The sequence below is a fragment of the Pipistrellus kuhlii genome, unplaced genomic scaffold (assembly GCF_014108245.1).
Source record: "Pipistrellus kuhlii isolate mPipKuh1 unplaced genomic scaffold, mPipKuh1.p scaffold_m20_p_7, whole genome shotgun sequence".
NCBI lineage: Eukaryota > Metazoa > Chordata > Mammalia > Chiroptera > Vespertilionidae > Pipistrellus > Pipistrellus kuhlii.
Genome location: NW_023425573.1, coordinates 38,576,547 through 38,596,097, shown reverse-complemented (window position 1 = coordinate 38,596,097; position 19,551 = coordinate 38,576,547). Strand labels below are relative to the sequence as shown.

Below are 19,551 nucleotides of genomic sequence, written 5' to 3'. Positions count from 1 at the left end.
TGGCTCACAAGCTTAGGAAAAACAGTTTACTTTTTATTTTATTTTAAAAATTTACCAGTTTTTTAATAAAAGAATATAATTCAGGAAAATCCAGATGGAAGAGGTGCATAAAGCAAGGTCTGAGGAAGGGCATGGAGCTTCCTTGTTCTCTTTGTGTGCACCACTGTCCCCAAATTTCCACATGTCCAGCGAGCTGGAAGTTCTCCAAACCCCGTAGTTCAGGGATTTTTATGGAGGCTATATTATATAGGCTTGGTTGATAGAATCATTTCCTTTGGTGATTTCAGAGAGGAATGGAGAGAGAGAGATAGAAACATCAATGATGAAAGAGAATCATTGATTGGCTGCCTCCTGCATGCACACCCCCCTCCCAACCACAGCCTCCTGATTCATAGGTTGATGCTCAACCAATGAGATACACCAGCGGGGCAAATATATATACATTTTATCATAAATTGCAATGCCACACCATCTGCAATAAACATGATTTAAGGTGAATAGTTGAGGAAAACTTGGAAATACCTGTGATGGGGATAGGTTAAACATTTGCAGTGAAAAAATTGTAATTAGGGTAGTTGGGTAAACTTTAATATAACAAAAATAATGCACATTGACTTAAGTAAATCCTTGCTAACACAGGTTTTTGTGCACTGTTTCCCCTTTATAGACCGTTGGAGCGATCCAGTGAAGATGTGGATATAATCTTCACACGGCTGAAAGAAGTTAAAGCTTTTGAGAAATTTCACCCAAATCTCCTTCATCAGATTTGTTTATGTGGTTATTATGAGAATCTGGAAAAAGGAATAACATGTAAGAAACTCAACTCCAATAGTATACTTTTATGTCCAGTTTGTGCTCATTTGTGGTTATTCTGTAGGGAGAGATAGCACATGGGGTATTTATGTGCCAAATATTTGAGCTTCAACCAAAGGTATTAGATTGACATTTCCATCTACTTTGTTTATTCAGTTTCATGTAGGCATTTCCTTAACTCCTTTGTTCACAGCATGTAAATGGCTCTTCCAGGTCAGCCCACATCCAGATGGAGCTGGAAAAATATTTTATCTGTATCCTTAGAAATTCAAATAATTATTTCTCTAACCCCAAAATATGATTGTCTGTAGGATCTCACATAAAGATAAAAAGGTCACTTAACTAATAGTAATGTTTTGAAATAACTTCAGTGATACTGTATTTCACATGTGAATAAGGGGCAGGGAGAATAAAACGATGGTTAGCTGCATTTGTATAAAAGTATTTTCTTGTTAAAACATTAATGCTTTTCTATTTATTGGATTCTTTATGATGCTATAACAAAGCACTCCCATCCTACTGGCTTGAATAATCAATTACTTATGTAATAGGAAAAATCAGTTACTCACATACCAGAATTCTTGAGCTAGGATGGCTTCAGGGTTGGCTCAATGACATTATTAAAGTCCCAGGTCTTTCCCACTTTCTGTTTGTTGCGTTTTGCTATATATCCCAGGTGTTGGCCTCTGTCCTTAGACTTGTCCCAGTGGATCTAAGACAGCTGGTGCTGTTGGAAGCATTACATGCTGATGCAAATCATCCTGCTAAAGGACTATTTCTTGTGACTCTTTTTCACAAGTCCCACAGAAGACTTCCTGTATTGGCTAGAATTGTATCACAAGCCCATATCTAAACCAATCACCTAAAAGATAATGGAACCGCCATGATTGAATTAGACCTATCTCCTTATTACCCATTGGAGCTAGGAAAGAAACTCTTGTTCTGAGCACTTGGCCCTTGAAGGAGGATGGAAACTTATATATAACTCTTATATATATATGATGTTCAGTTAGATAAAAGAAAGGGAGGGCATGGTTCTGGATGGGAAACCAACAGAGTCTGTCACATCATTCTGGAAAATGTAGAAGACTAACAAAATAAAAATCACCTGCAATTCCCAAACCCAGAGATTACTGTTAACACTTTGTGTGTATCCTTCAAGATGTTTTCCCATGTGCATATGCACACACACACACACACACACACACACGCACACACACCCCACAGTCACACTTCTATTAAAACAATCATTCAAACATATTATTACTATTGATATCAGAAATTTCATTCTCTTGGGAATGAAACTATTTTCTGTTTCTTAAAGCCATTTTCAATATGTTTTTAAAAATTGATTTCAGAAAAAGGAAGGAAGAAGGGGAGAGAGAAACATCAATGATGAGAGAGAATCATTGATTGGCTACCTCCTGCATGCTCTCTATCGGGGATCAAGCCTGCAACCCAGACATATGCCTTGACCAGGAATCGAACTGTAAGCTCTTGGTTCATGGGTCTGTCAATGCTCAACCACTGAGCCCCACCAGCCAGGCTTAAAGCCATTTTCAAAATGAATCTAATATGATATATAATGTGAATTTGATTGGCAACTGATAATGTCTTTTGGAGCCATAAGTTAAAGCTCTAACTCTAAATCAAGTCACTTGCAAAAGCTAGGAATAGCAGTTATTGGAGAGGCCAGCTATAAACTCATCAATTCCCCATCTGAAGCTTATCATTGCACTTGGTGGGATGCCATTGTCATTCCTCTCCTTTCCACAGCATGCCTTAGTCAGGGAGTTTAGAGCAGCTTGTCACATTAAGTATGGCTCCCAGGGCCTTGCTGTTATGCCAGGAGCACTGGCCTTGCCAGAATCCAGCTGTCCTACGGAGTCCTCATGTGATTTCTCATTGAGTCATTAGACCTCTGACTTTAACTATGAAAAGAATGTTAAAATGTCAGATCATTCCATCTGATTATTTAGGTAGGATATTTAAAAGGATTGTTGGGTTTGTATGAAATTAAAAAAAAAAGAACTTTATTGATTTTTATCTTATTTATTTTAGAGGGAGGGAAGGAGGGAAGGAGAAAGAGAGAGGGAGAGGAAGAGGGAGAGGGAGAGGGAGAGGGAGAGGGAGAGGGAGTGAGGGAGAGAGAGAGAGAGAGAGAGAGAGAGAGAGAGAGAGAGAGAGAGACATCCATTAGCTGCCTCCCATACACACCCCAACCGAGGATCAAACCCAAAACCTAGGTATGTGCTCTGACTGGGAATAAAAAACCAGCAACCTTCTGGTGCAAGGATGGTGCTCCAATCAACTGAGCCACACTGGCTAGAACTGTATGGAATTTTTGAACCAGTATTTCAGAATGACTTTCCCACATACTGGTGTTAACATGATATGGGAAGTAAGGTTCTATCTAAAATCTGAAGGTTTCCTCTCGGAGAGTACAAAAGTAAAGCAAAATTAGGTTTAGAAATTCCTGATGAGAGAGTCATTTTCAAGGAGCAGTTAACTCCTAATGCCTAAAGCAGTGAATTTATTTAAACAAAAAACAAACAAAATAAAAACAAAAACAAGGAAACAGACAGTGATAATACACTCATTAAAACTTTTAAAGCAGATTTTAATTTTTTAAATCATTCATTGTTTAGCTTCAAAGGAGACATTCAGTCCTAGAAAACACTTTGCTTTTAATAGAAATAGACTTAAGAAATTGGGGTAGTGGTCTGGTTTTATTGAGTCAAATAACCTTGTTAATATGTGCTCTATCTATAATAATAATTTTCCAAGAATCATAATATAATAAAATGTCTTTAAGATAAATTGCATAGAACATCATTCTTCTTAAATTCAAAAAGTCATATGGTATTTGGTTTATCATTCCTTATTACTGCTCTATAAACATGATTTATGTTTAAATAGAATTCCATTTCATAGAATATTGAATAAATATGATATAGCTTTGTTGATAGATGAGAAAAAGAAAAATATGTCACGTTCTTGTGGGAACAAGCAGAGAAGGAGTCATAAGCTCAGCTAAGTTTAAGTCTCACTTGCAATATCAGTAAGAAACTATCAGGTCATATGGTAAAACCCTCATAGTTACATTACTGTTTCTTTTTCAGTATTTCGTCAAGGTGATATTGGCACAAACTGGTATGCTGTCCTGGCAGGGTCTCTGGATGTAAAAGTATCTGAGACCAGCAGTCACCAGGTAAGATGCCTTATTCCCCTCCCCTTTTAAAAGTAGGACTTATTATTATTTTTAAATAACACATTATCCCTATGTCTTCTATGCCATCAAAATTACATTTCAAACCTCTTTCCTCTTTCCTCTAGTTTGAAGTTCAAGTGTTTGATTTCCTTTATTAAATTACTCAAGAACCATACACATTGAATGTTTTCTGTGATTTGAGTATGGTGCCAGGTGTTGGAGCATGAAATTCAGGAGCCCTTACCTGCCTTCCAGAAGCTTGCTGTCTGTTGGGAAATGCAAACAATTCATTTGCAGTGTGATAAATTGCCTTTGTGTAAGGTGAAATGTGAGCAAAGAGGGAAGGAGAAGCAAGTCTTACTAGGTTTCTCCTTAGAGCCTTTCTTTATCTGGTGTCCTGACTTTTCTGTGTCCTAGAAGTGACCGCCCTGTGGCCTTTTAGGTGCTCCAGCAATTCGGGAAAATGTGATCTATGCAGCCCTCTTACAATTTCTCGCTATTTTTCTACCTCATCTTTCAAATGTAGGAGGGCCAGTAATGACATTTCCCCTTAGTGTACAGCGCTGGCTTCCTTTATCTTCCTTAGTCACCTCTGAGGAGCTTGGCATCCTAAAAGATAAAACTCATGTTCTCCCCTCCCCACGTGACAATATTTGTGAGTATTTAAAATTGGACACAGAGCCTCCTTTCACATCTGCACTGACTCTTACTCCATCGTTGACCCATGTGGCCAACATGTACAGAACCTTCCCATTTGGAGCCACAGACATTAACTCTCAAAAGAATGGCCCCCAGAAGCCATTGTCAAGCTTCAGTATGAAAATGGTCCAAGTTTTCTATCCATATAGTTGGGACTTAAGTTAAACACAGAGGAAAGAGAACTGGCTAATTGTAAAATCAGAACGAACTATCAAGAAAAATCAAAGAAACAATTAAAGGGACAAACAGCCTGTCGCGGAGTACCATGTGTAAGACCGTGCCTGAGCCTTGTTCACATGTAGCACACTTCAACTGTGAGAAACGTTCATGACGTACTAAATCTGAGATTTAAATTTCATAGTAACTTACATACCTATTGCAGACACCCATGTTATGCCTATCTAAAAGCCCAAAAGGTGGACATTTAGAGTTTGGAATATAGGTGCCTGTGTTACACCCATTGTTAGATTGTTATAGTCTCAGGCCAGGGCCAAAGTCCTGTTTAACCCATAGCATACTTTTTCTATGCATCAAAGCATTGAAAGTTCCATTAAAGATTGCCTGGAACCTGTACCCCCAACCCCCGGCCTTGAGGGTACTTCCCTCTTGCCCTCTCTCACAGGGCCAGGTTTCTCTTGGATTTTAGCGAGGGCCAAGGTGAGAGGTAGGTTTTGATTCTTATAAGCTGCCTCAGTTTCCCAGTAACGCTGAGAAGAGCTAGCTAGCATTTCTTGGATATCTGCCATGTTCTAAGCACCTAACAGGTTTTGTTTTCCCCCCCACTTTAATCCTCACAGTAACGCTATGAGATAGGTCATATTACTGTTTTCATGTTATAGATGAGGACACGAAGGCCCTAAGTAGTTAAATAACCTGCCCCAAGTAACGTATCTAGAAATCAGGGGAACTAAGATTAAAACCCAAGCAGTCCAGCATCACGATATATACTCTTAGCCACTGCTCTGCACTGATTGACTCAGAAGAAGTATGCCAAAGCGCCCACCTTCTACCAGCAGACTGCTGTTTTGGTGGGCGCCCTCTGGCCTTTTGCTCAGAGCTGCTCCTGATGCTTACCTTCACCCCGGCTCACCTGTGTGGTTGTACGGAGGGGACAAGGCCTGGGGGAGGATGAGTCTCCTTGCTTCTCCAGGTGGTCCTGAATGCATAATGATGGAGATAGGGGAGAAGCTGAAAAGGGAAAGGCGAGGAAAGAGAGGAAAAGGAAAGAATATGAGAATTAAAGAGGATATGGGTGAAAAGGAGAGGAAAACAGGGAAGAGAGATGAGGAAAGAATAATAATAATAATTTAAAAAAGGCAAGGCAGATGTACCTAAGGGATGATTAATCACCAGAAGTGATGAGTTGACACAGCAGATGTTAAAAGCTGTGTGAGATTTTGATGGTATTAAAATAGTATTTGGCCAGGGGCTCTTGGACTATTGCCCTGGACCAATTATCTCTCACCATGTGGTCCCAGCAAAGAATAGCTGAGTAACATTTTATTAGCTGTGGCTTTAAAAAAAATAACAATTTTTAACAAACTTTTAATTCTAGATCTTAGCTGTGGTTTTAACCTCAAACCTGAGAACTTTCCTAAGCTGGGCTTGGCCATCTCTTCAGTTGTTTGGAATCATTAGCTTTGTATCAAAGCTGGCTTCCTGCCTCCCAGAGTACGTCACCCCCCGGGCTTTCTGGATTGATTTGTATAGTCACTAAGACATAAGGATGATAGAACACATTGCCCTCTAGTCCTCCAGCACTCCGGAGAGCGGCTGGAGGTAGACAGAAGGCCCAGCCTTTTAATCAGCTCTGAGGGGCGGGACGTGGTGTCAGCCACGTGGGAGGAAGAAGCTAAGGAGAATGAGCAAGACGGATGTACCCTATTCCAGGACAAATTGCTTGAAAAGGAGAAACAAAAAAGTGATTTCTACCAGAGCTGGCCTTTTCATGGGTTCTGGGTCTCTGCCCTCTAGTGACGTGGCCAAGTCAGAGTAGTACATCATATTAGGGTTCTCCAGAGAAGTGAGACCAAGAGGGAATAGACATATGAAGATTTATTTTAAGGAATTGGCTTATGGGGCTGGGAAATTCCACATTTGTAGAGTAAGCTGACTGGCGGGAGATTCATGTAAAAGGTGATGCTGTAGCCGTAACTCTAAAAGCTAGAAACTCAGGTAGAGTTTCTGTGTTGCGGTCCAGAAGCAGAATAACTTCTTCTTTGGGAAACCTCGGGGAAATCTGTTTGCTCTTAAGGCTTTCACCCACACTATGGAGGGCAATCTGCTTTACTTCAAGTCTTACTGATGATAAATGTCCATCACATCGAAATTATTTTTGTGACAGAATTAGACCGTCTGAGGAACTGGTTTCTATAGTTGGCATATAAAATTAACCATCATATTCCCCAATGGGAGAAAAATGGGGTTGGGTGATGGACCGTGGGAGGAGAAGCAAAAAAAGACCTGGAATTTCTATTCCTAGAGACCAGTAACAACATTGCTAAGCACCTTCATTGTGTCACGCTGTGCTAGGGGTTCAGTGAACATTTACTGACTTCATCTTTAGGCATTTATGTCCTATTTTATAACTGAGCTTGAAAATAGAGTTCAGCAACATAGGTATAATTTTTTCCTGGACCAAATTAAAATTTGAATTAAGACCTGACATACTCCAAATTTTATGTTATTTCTACTGTTCACACATTTTAAATGGTGGGGATGGGCAGTTAAAAAAATGCGAAGGAGGAAGAGGAGAAGAAAAGTTAAAAGAGTCTAAGAATTAAGGAAAGAGATAGGACAGAGAGTCTTGCTAGCTTACCTCTTCATTTTCATTCCTCAAGTCTCTACCTGCCCTGCATGTCTGTCTTATCTGAGTCAGACAGAGCTCAGAGGAAGGAGATGGTGGTGATAAATTCTCACACTTAACTCTGAGTTTCAGCCCCTCTTTGGGGTATTAGCTGAGCCAGAACGGTGAGAAGAGAGCAGGAATAGATAATGGTAGTGGAGCGCCCACTACAGGCAGCTTTGCTTAGAGCACTTTGCAAGCATTATTTCACTCCACTGCCTGCTCCCGTTTAGTGCTATCATTAGTTTCATTTTACTTGTAAGATGCTAAATGACTTGCCCAAGGTTACACAGCCATTAGGTATCAGAGCCAATTCTTTGTGATCCTAGAGCTCAAGTTCTTGACCAGTTTGGCTGTACAGTTGCCATCCAGAAGGAATCAGGATGTGGGGAGAAGGAGCTTTTCCTCTACAGCTCCTGCAGCCACCCTCCTGCATTTCTGCTTCCAGCTCAGAGCTCCACACCTTCTCACCTCAAGCGCACCTCACAGGGGCTTCCTCCATCGGAGGCATGCTATGGGGGCTGGCCCACTTCTCACACTCTGCAGAAACCCGTGGGATGAGCGCCCTCCTTCCACCGCCTTTCAGATTAGGAGATACATGGTGAAATGAGCATGTTCCATTCCCTCATAAGGCTTCTGGTTAGAGCGTGGGGTAGGTAAGTATGGATGATAAGGGAGGGAGATTGAGGTACGGTATGTACAAGGTAAAGGTGAAATGTTAGAATTGGTGTTGATAGGATTTATGGGGAGTTGAGAGATAGGGAGGATCCTGCCATGAATAAAGAGGTGGATGGCTATGCCATTCATTGAAATAAGGAACACATAATGAAGAAGGATTCTGGCACACTGGTTTTATATTATATATTTATTAGGTGATATTGATTTGATGGGATTTTTTTTTCTTCTGAACCAAATCATTCTATTTCTTTTATATAGTTATAGGAAAACATGACTAAATATACCTTTCAAAAATTCATAGAACATAAATATCTTATTTATCTCAGAAAATTCATATTACCTTCCCATCTGTTTCAATGCAATATTACTTTTTTGTCCCTTCCCATCATTCCCTTGTCCGTTTTTGCTCACTGGGTTAAGAAAACACAGCTTTTTGCTCTCTGTATGGTTGGATTGGCATGCTCTTTTTGAATTCTTTGGGCTCTTAGGTTGAGGGTTACATACTTCTTATTGATAATATCATCCAAGCAAGTAACTCTTATAATTTACAAAGCATTTCACTTGCATGCTTTTGTCTGAGCCACTCTTTTGGGAGGTCTCAACTCTGCTAGATTTTGCTCAAGTCACAGGCCAGTGAGTGGTCTGCTCAAGATGGCTAGTGTGACCCAAAGAGCTGAAAATCACCATGATTTTTGTACCCAATCAGGCCCTGCGTTGCTACCCTTAGCATGTGCTTCGTTTGCCTGGCGCATCTATAAGGGGCCTACAAAGGGAGCTTGTCACAAGCACCTCAGTACCATGGGCGGTGGGTGTGGTGTTGACCCTTCTTTGCCCTCTTAAATTACTGATGCCTACGATTCTAACAGAGAAAGCCACCGGTTCCCCACTCGGAAGAAGTATTACAATACAAACGCCCTGGTGACTGATAATATAAACTTGAGGCTCTTTCCTGGAAGGGGAGGATGGAGAAAAAAGCTGATGGGCTGTGGAGAGCCAGCGGGTTCACCTCCCAGTTCTGTTTTGGGCCACCACCCAGTCAGTCTAGGAACACAAGCCTGCCAGCGGGAGGCAGACCTGGCAGGCTGAGCCTGCCTCCCCTGTGGGTCCGCCTCTGCTCCAGCAGGCCCGCAGTGGTATGAAATCCTGCAGAGCTGAGTTAGAGCCATCTTCCTGCCACTCAGTCCGGCCAACTCTGTGCTGCTTCCCGCTCTTCTCTTTGCCTGAATCTTCTACCCCAGCCCCAGGCTTCCAGTGTGGCCTGGTGTTAGGAACACCAAAGCCCCTGATGAGGAGGGGGACAGGGGGCCCTGCCTCTTGGAAGCCCACCCTGAGGAGCAGGTGCGATGTGCTCTTTTTCTTTTGTTATGGCCTAGAAACCATGTTTGTAATAAGAATTTTGAGAAATTATACATAGACTATTCTGCTATGATTTTGATGAAATTTTATTAATTTATTTTTTAAATCCTCATGAGAATATGTTTTTATTGATTTTTAGAGAGAGTGAGGGAAAGAGAGAAATTGATATGAGAAAGAAACTTCAATCGGTTGCCTCCCGTATATGGCCTATCCAGGGATTGAGCTTGCAACCTTTCAGTGTATGGGACAACGCTCCAACCAACTGAGCCAGGGAAATTTTGATGGAAGTTTAAAGATTACTACCTTGCAAATATCTTCCTTCAAATCATATTGACTCCACTACTCATGAAACAAAATCTACCTCAGAAACACTCTCACTCCGATCCTGTGTAATTGTCAGAGACGCCTCCCCCAACTTCCCACACACTGCTCCCGCCTTGGCCAGTCTCTGTCTTACCCCCTGAGACTTAGAGTGCCCAGCAGAGGACCTGTTCACACACATTCCCCACCCCCAAGTGTCCCCACCTGGCTCAGGTAACTTGCATTTGGCAGCACAGATCCTATTAAGGGTTAATCTTTCCAGTTCCCAGAGACACTTGGCCCTGTCCGCAGTCTCTTACCTAAGCTTAGCCAGGTCACGTACACCTTCCAGTGCCCACAGGGAATTCTTGCTCTCAAGGACCTGCCTGTTTGGGTGTCTGAGATTTTACATTTCCACGAGGATGAATACTATGGGTATACTTCCCCCCCCCCCCCCATTGATATGTGAATATATTTAGGGTGAAAAGTGAAAATTGGTACAAATTATAAACAATAAACTTAAAAATAATAAATAGGCTTATAAACTGCACTATATCAAGCAACAATATCCAACTAACTCTCTCTCTCTCTCTCTCTCTCTCTCTCTCTCTCTCTCTCTCTCTCTCTCTCTCTCAGAGAAAGAGAGAAAAGGTCCTGCTCTTTGCAGATTTTAGAGGTGAGGGGCCTTTTGGGCATGGTAAATGTTGAAGTCCTGGATACACACAAGGCTTTAAATTGATCTTCACATCAAAGAAGTTATAATATGTTTCCAGTCATAGCAAAATAGAATTTCGGATGGCTGTTTGGTGCATACAGGTTCATGCTGCAAAATAGAGAGTGAGCTGATGTATTAATTCATTAAAACATCTATATCTCTTTAACAGATCTCGTTTGAATTGCAATTAAATACCTAATTTATTTACTGTGCAAAACACAGTGGTTAATATCAGACGTTTGAAGTCTTCCCTGTGCCTCTTAATTACTGTGACCTTAGGCAAGTTAGATTACCTTTAAATTGGGGATAGCAGTTCTATCTTAAATGAGTTAGTGTATATGAAGCACGTAGCACAAAACTTGGCATAGAGCAGGGGTTCTGGTGCTTTTTTCCCCCTTCCATTTCCAGAAAGAAAAATTAATTGCCCAGAGTGGGAAATGCTGGTGCTGGCTATGCCTGCAATCTGTAATTTTACCACAAGAGGGAAGTGCTAGCATATAAAATGGACTCCGTGTTGGAAATGGCCAGAAATTTAACAATGTTGTTCAGCCATTTCTTGGGATCAGAGAACCTGAGCAGCACTTGGCCTTGGCCATCATTTTATACCTCCTCCCATCTGTCTCTGTGAAATCCTCTGGCCATGTTTAGCCCGATTTTGGGGAAGGATCTTTTACTGTCCCCCCCCCCCCCCCCCAAGTAAAATGTGCTTTTATTTACCCTCTATCTCTCCATCAAAGATGTTTTTAAGCATTAGTCTTGTTTATAAAATGTAAAGGTCAGGCAGGTTTCTCTTTTAGATGGGCCTGTCTTTCTCTGTCTTTCTGCCTGTTTCTTCCATTCACTCTCATTTCACCCCATTATTTTTAGACAGAGAACATTATAACTACCAGGAAACATTTTCTGAACACATTTATGGAGCCAATAAAACTTGGATGGTGCCAAGCCCACAGTGGTAGTTGATAATCTCTTGCTACTTGTCTATGCCCAGGTCATATTATTTGTTCAAAACCGATCAGGTTTATGTAGCATCCTGCACCATATGTCCACATACAATATTCGTGTTTTTGCCATGTAATTCTTTGTTTGGGTGGATGCAAGATTGAGCTACAGTGCAGCACAGACTGGCCCTCTGCTGACAAGGATTGGCTTCCCTTGTTCAATGATCACAAGGCCAGTGCTGGTCCATCTGAGGGCACCTTTCCGCAGCCAGCGTGCCTGGTCCTGCTATGCTGTGTCGAACACTCCGATTCCAGGGAAGTGCTCGAGAAGTAACAGATCTTGTCTTTCCTACTTGTTAGAAAATCCACATTTGACTTAGAACTATTTTGCTTTTGTGCTTGGCGATAAATCCTTTAGATGGCAAATGCTCTCTAATGTCTTGACAAAATCAGAGATTAGGTTCCATTAAATTTTTACTTTTTAAAATAACTTGGAGCATTCAATAAATTTCAATACTAAACTCAAATCTATGAAACAAACACAGACACTACCAAACTTAATGGCAAGAGTTGCTTATAGTCCTAAAATAAAATTTGTAAAAACATTTGCCTTGTAAAAATTTGTGTTTTGAGGTCTACACACTTGAAGGACCGATTTGTTCCTCAATGTTAACACATCATGTATCCAAAATAATAAATGTGCTGTGAGGTGAACTCTTCTCGAATAATATGGGAATGAGGTAAATATGCATAAGTGCACAGCAAAAGAAACCATCAATAAAGTAAAAAGTCAACCTATGGAGTGGGAAAAATATTTACAAACCACATATCTGATAAGGAGGTAATATAAAAAAATATAAGGCACTCATACAGCTCACTCACAAAAAAACAAGCCAATTATAAAATGGTCAAAGGACTGACTAGACATGTCTCCTGAGAAGATATATGAAAGGCCAACAGGTTCATGAAAAGATGCCTGGCATCACTAGGGAAATGCGAATTAAAGCCACAATGAGAGGCATCTCATGCCTGATAGGGTGCTTGTCATCCAAAAGATAAGACATACTGGTGTGCATGTGGGGAACAGGGAGCCCTTGTGAGCTGTTGGTGGGATTGCAGCCACTGTGGAGAACAGTACAGGGATACCTAAAAAAAAAAAAAAAAAAAAAAAGAATAGAACTACTGTGTGATCCAACAAATTGAATTCTGGGAACAATGAAAACACTAAATGGAAATGATATCTACACCCCCAGGTTCATAGCAGCATTGTTTACCATAGCCACAACATAAAACAACGTGCCATCTATAGATGAGTGGGTACAGAGATGTGATGTATATACAAGGGAATACTACTCAGCGATAAACAGTGAGGACTCCTACCATTCAGAACAACATGGATGGACCTTGAAGGTGTTATGCTAAGTAAAATATGTCAGACAGAGAAAGACAAATACCATGTGCTCTCACTAAGATGTGGAATCTTAAAAAAACAAAACAAAACAAAACAAAACAAACAAAAACATAATAAAAAGATCAGATATCCCTTGAAGTTATAGGACAATTAAAAAATCTTAATGTACTGATCACTGAGGATTCTTGTGTTTATTTGATTGATTGTTATTTTAAGTTTCATCAGGCTGTCTATAACTTGTGTCAGCTGGATTTTAGTAGACGTTTATAGACATTATTTACAAGGCACATGTTTATTAGCTTGGATATCAGTGGCATATAATCACTGGCTTTCTTAGCACCATTCCCATTTTCATACCATAGCTGTGCTTTATAATGAAACAAGCAAATAAAATGCCTCATATGAGAATGCTGCCTTATGAAATCTCAGTATACCATAATTCTGACATACAAAGCAGATAAATTAAGGGGTGATTAGTAGCAGAACGAAAGGATTTTTTGATTTCCAGCAGGATTCATCAGAAGGGTTTCTTTGAATACAAGCTCCCCCAGAGAGCTGAAGTGTTTTGCAGATCATTCAAACCACTTGACATCCAAACTGGGCGTCAGAGAAACTTGGAATTTAAGCGTTGAAAAGCCACTGTTAATGGAAGATTAACAGGAAATGAATATAGAGCTTCTCTGTTACTTAAATAATAGAAAAATACAGGGTGTCCCTAAAAAATGTATACACACTTCAACAGCTGATGACTCAGTTTTGAAAATGAAATGTATTTTAGTAAACAATTCCTTTATAATTATTCAAAGTGTGTATACATTTTTGGGGACATCTCATATAATATGCTCTTTAGAAATTTTGATAGCTTAAATATGGCTGTCAGAAATAATACTTCCTTTTATTTATGGAGCGCCTACCATATGCCAGGAACCATACAGAACTCAGTGTATATATTATTTTATTTTTATTGAATCCTGCTAATAATCTTATAAGAAAGACTCTTTCCATCCCACAAATGAGGTACTGTGCAAAGCATTTTAAATACATCTCACTTAACTGTTGTGAGGAATAAATGAGGCACCATAGTCAAGTGCATGGCACATAGTAGGATACTCACCCCCGTGGAGATCTGTATGGGTATCGATGTACAGTAGGGTGAGTGCTAATAAGGCTAAGCGGGTAATTGAGTGTTGTAGAGGGTAGGGGAAGGAGTGATCACGTGGACTGGTGAATAAGAGAGAGCTGGATCAGATCGGGAGAAGAACCCAGGTGATCTATCAGTGACGTACGATTTTTTTGAGAGCCCACATCCCTAGTTATGTAGAAGAAGGCCTGAGACCCACTACTCTTTACTAATACAGTGAAGTCGTCCCATGTGTCACCCAAGGGATACTGCACATACAATGTGTCTGATGCAAAGCAGTAAGCAACGAGCTGGTCTCTGTGTCCCTGTTACACAAGTCTCTTTGGCAATGCTGTTCGACCAGTGCCTCCCCAGAGGCCTCAGTGTAACTTGGGACTCAGCCATGTTTGGCTAACCCGCACTTTGTTTTGGGTTTCTCCAGATGCTGAGCTGGAGATAATGATGGGTCCTAAGTGGGTTTTTTTGTCTTTTTTTTTTTTTTTTTGACATGACCCTGGGGAGCATTATAAAGGAGTAGGGAAGTGAGATAAGTGAAGGAAAGTCAAATAAAATTGTTGATAGGAGGATTTCCACTGTGGGCAACTGAGTTCACTCCCCAGGGACCTTCTAAGAAACCAGGTAGGGTTAGAAAGCTCGGGTACTTCCCTTTCCTAGTCTCATGCTTCTTGGGGGAGGGTGTACTGTCCAGGCATTAACTGCCCAGCATTCTGCCCTCAGGTGGAGCTTTGCAGAGGTGTGAAAGGCAACCACCCAGAAAGCTAAGTGATGGGGGAGGGAGGGGACAGGCACAGGGGTGGGGACATCTGGCAGGACTCCAGCAGTATCTGCTAAATCCACCTTTGTATATTATAGACATTCAAGGTTTTTAAATCTTTATTTCACATTTGAAAGACCTTAAAATAAATTGCCATCTTTTCCCAAAATAGGACATTTCTTTACTATTGTTAATATATATTTTTAAAAAGTATGTTTTTGTTGATTTCAGAGAGAGGAAGGGAGAGAGAGATAGAAAGATTAATGATGAGAGAGAAACATTGATTGGCTGCCTCCTGCACACCCCCTGCTAGGGATCGAGCCTGCAACCTAGAGCTGTAACCCCAAAATCAACCTGTAACCCGGAAATCAACCCTGAGCTCCTGGTTCAATGGTCGGCTCTCAACCAGCTGGGCAATGTTGTTAATATTTTATATTTCCTGAGTAGGTGCTGCTTCCTTTCTCAGTCTCTGTGTCACTGTAAATATTTTCTTTCAGGTGGCCTTTATTGTACTTTTGCATTAGATTTTGCGGACGACTTTAGAAATTTGTTATGTGGATAGTGGCAGGAGTAATATTATAATAACCCACCCCTGTCAAGTCTTTAAATAAAATTTAACCCTGGGACGTACAGATTAGGCAACAGAATTCTTTACGAAGGGTTCAGAAGATAAAAATGAAGTAAGCTAATGGCATTCTCAAAGGAACCTGACACGTTAGGATTCATGAAGGTCTGTGATTTATCATAATCCATCTTGTGCTTTCATTAGAATTTGAAAATCACTCCAACGTACCATGCTATTGCTAACTATTGACATGTCAGTTCTCAGGATATGTTTCTGGCTGAATTTGTTTGCAACTGACTTTCTGGAAAATTTATTAGCAGGCTGTTCTTAATTTCTCCCCTAATCTTTTATTCTTTTCTGAGATGTTATTGATTTCATTTTCCTGAACACAATTTTACATGGTAATATCTGTGCAGAAGCAATTTGCTATGGTTCAAGGAACTGGATTCTATGGGCATTTGCCTTAGTAATGTGATTATGGAGTCACTAAGCTGATCTTAACAACATTTGCCCATTATGGTGTATCAGATGCATGAAAGGAAAGCTGTGCTTCTAACTCAGGATTACCCTTGTGTGTCTCCCTTGGTCGGTAATGCCTGGCAAAATTAATGTCCAGGTGATTTTGAGCGGCTGTTTGTATTATTCAAAACCAGTTAGGATTAAATCCTAATATTATCACTGATGTTGCATGCAGAGAGTAAATTACTTTTTTGGGGTACACCTTAAGAAACCTTTAAATCATTAATTCACAACATCTCATAAACTAGCCATCCTGCACTTCATCAGATGCTGTTTTTGCTCTGCTGTGGCTGCAGGAGGCAGCACGGTACAAAAAGCTTAGGATCTATCATCAGAGAGCAGTGGTTAGGACCTGACTGCTTTACTCGTTATACCTGCGTGAACTAGGGCTGTGTGAATGAACCACTCCGATCCTCAGTTTCCTCATCTTTTCAAGACAGACGACAAAACAGCATCCCTCTTCCAGTTTCCTACTTAAGTATTGTCACTGCTTCTCATTTAAGACTTTAGTTTGTTTTGAAAAGATTTCCCCTCCCTTCTTAAAGCAGATAGTAGTCATTTACAAAGGTAGTCTTGTCCACAAAAACACTTGTGTGGGATTATTACTAGTAGCTTTATTGATAACATCCCCACACTAGAAACAAGGTAAATATCCACCAGGTGGAAAACGAATAAGCCAATTAATTGTAGCATCTCTAGCCAATAGAGAAGTACACATCAGTAAAAGGGAAAATAAACTATGGGTCCATGCGACAACCTGAATGAATCTTACAGACATTATGTTGAGCAAAAGAAGCCAGACATCAAAGAGGGCATATTGTCTGATCCCTTTCACATGTGTTTCTAACACCAGCAAAACTCCTTTATGGTGACAGGAATAAACCCATCGCCTCTGAAAGGAGGGTTTTGAAGGAAAGAAGCATGGTGAGACTTTCTTGGGTGATAGAAATGTTGCTATGTCTTGCTTTGGGTCAAAACTTATTGAACTGCGCCATTAAATCAAGTGTTTTACTGTATACAAATTATACTTCAATTCAAATAGAAGACAACTCACCCATCCGGTAAATGTTTCATTTTCTAATGACCAGTTTTGGGGATTCTCAGGATGCAGTGACCATCTGTACGCTGGGGATTGGAACAGCCTTTGGAGAGTCCATTCTGGACAACACTCCCCGCCATGCGACCATCGTCACCAGGGAGAGCAGCGAGCTGCTCCGCATCGAGCAGAAGGACTTCAAGGCACTCTGGGAGGTGAGCCCCAAGGCCTCTCTGTCCATTAATGTGGTTGGGGTGGGGGGAAGGGGGCTGCCACGTGGATAATGGCATACAGTCGGGCCTTAATGTGTTCTGTTCTGAGCTGGCAGGTGGAATTTAATTTCAAAACTGGTGTTTGAAATAAGGGAGTGAAAAAGCCATTTTGACACAAGGGATCTTTTCTTTCTTTCTTTCTTTCTTTTTAATTTAGTGCTTGCTCAATTTTCTGTAGTTTGACATACCTTATAATTATTTCTTGAATGACCATAGAGCGTTTTGTGTATTTCTCCCCTCCTCTCCTACAGATGTGCCCTTAAGCAGGGAACAAAATACTTTGACATTTCCTTTTGCATTTTAAAAATCATCATTGACATGTTCCCTGGTAAAGTGGGATGAATGGGGTTAACATCTGCTTCATCTAAATGCTTAAAAAAAAAAAACCCGATGTGCCCCATAATAAGATATGAGAAATGAGGGACATAAAGATGTCTGGTGAGTTGCCAACTTCAAAATGCTTAGGTGGCACAGCGGTGGATGGATGCAACCGGTCCTGGTGGCGTTAGCATTTACTGCTGCTTACCAGTGCCCCTGAGGGTATTGCACTCATTTCTAAGAAGTGCGGGGGATAAATCATCACGTACAGCAATGGCAGGCAGAGCACTTAGAAAGGCCCAGCTAAGCCTTGCATCTTTTACGCTCATTCCTTTTCAGTTCTTCAAGCTTCTGATTTGAACCTGCGGTTGTTCCTTATCTTTGTCCTGGGCTCAGTGTGTCCAAGTGTTAACCCATTGAGCTGGCAGGCTTCGCCACTTGTGGCTAAGATTTTAAAATTGATCTAAAAAGAATTTTGTGTAATCAAATCGTTTCCTCCAGAGCCAAACAAATGACAGATGCATTCAGGGAGCAAGCCTGCCGGCGAATGAGTGATGCTTTGCCTTAAAAGTCCTGCAAAGCCTTGGAGGGCCTTGGTGGTGAAACCTGTTACTTTTATTCTTGGCAGTAGTGAATAAATTGCGGGGTTACTTGTTTGAAATGCTTCCCTTAGAAAATATTAAAGAGCTCCCACCGCTCTGTAAAGTTCAGAGACAAAAGCTAGTTTTAGGAAGGCAAGGCTGAAGTAGGTTTGCATGAGGTGTGTGTGGAGAGGTTTTTCTGTCAATTAAAATGGACCGAGCTTGAGGCAAACAAGCCATGTTTTGGATCTTTCGCTTTAAAAGGTAAACTGAAAAAGTCCATTCCCAAAAGGAAATTCAGAAAACCGGCTTAAGAACAAAAAATGCGTCCCACCTGTGATGTGTGTCATTATAGCTGCTTTCTGTCTGTGATGATGGATTCAAACTGCTGATGGTGATTTGGAGAAATATTAAAAACTTACTGTAATTAGGAGCCCTCAGGCTGTGAAGGCAGTTCCTGAGAAGTTGCTACCTGGGAAGATTGAAAATATATAGTTAAAACATTTTAAAACCTAACAGAAAATAAAAAAGAATAATACAGTCAACACCTGTATACCTGTACTTAGTTCAACAAATGTTAACATACAGCCATATTTGGTTCATATTTGTTTTTTGTTTTTGTTTTTGGAGCCACTCTAATGTAAATGACAGACATTGTGACATTTCATCCTAAAGATTCAACATGTATATCTGAGAAATTAGAATATTCTGCTACATACCTTTACCATTATTTCACCTGTAAAAGCAACAATATCCTAATATCATCTCACACCCACTCTAGAGTTCAAATTTCCTCAGTTGTTCCATAAACATCTTTACAGTTGCCCAAATCAGGCTCTCTCTCTCTTTGTCTCTCTCTCTCTTTCTTTTTTAATCCTCACCTAAAGATATATTTTTCCATTGCTTTTCAGAGGAGTGGAAGGGAGGGGGAGAGAGAAACAGAGAGAGGGAGGGAGGGAGGGAGGGAGGGAGAGAGAGAGAGAGAGAGAGAGAGAGAGAGAGAGAGAGAGAGAGAGAGAGAGAAACATCTATGTAAGAGACGTGCATTGAGTGGTTGCCTCCTGCACTCATCCTGAGCAGAGCCTGGGATTGAACCTGAAACCCAGGTATGTGCCCTTGCCCTGGAATCAAACTCATGACCCTTCGCTGCGTGGGCCAACACTCTTACCGCTGAGCCACATCAGTCAGGGCTCCTTTTTCCTTTCTCTTTTTTTCCTTCATGGCATTGACTAGTTTGTAATTCAGCTATTTATTACACTGGTAAAAAAAAAAAAAAATATATATATATATATATATATATATATATATATATATATATATATATATATGTATATCTGTTAGCAAATCTGTCAGTCAAATACCAAAAGGGAAAGATTATGAATGGAGGGATTACATAGCT

The 19,551-nt window shown here is 40.6% G+C and overlaps 1 protein-coding gene across 2 annotated transcripts in view; it reads left to right on the top strand.

Moving 5' to 3' along the window:
* RAPGEF4 (Rap guanine nucleotide exchange factor 4) overlaps positions 1–19,551 on the top strand; it is a 249,197-nt gene that overhangs the window by 37,697 nt on the left and 191,949 nt on the right. For both annotated transcript variants that reach the window (XM_036421380.2, XM_036421379.2), the window contains exons 2-4: positions 668–810; positions 3,936–4,024; positions 17,050–17,196. In XM_036421380.2, coding sequence (XP_036277273.1) covers positions 668–810; positions 3,936–4,024; positions 17,050–17,196 — 379 coding nt within the window. The remainder of the gene's footprint in view (positions 1–667; positions 811–3,935; positions 4,025–17,049; positions 17,197–19,551) is intronic.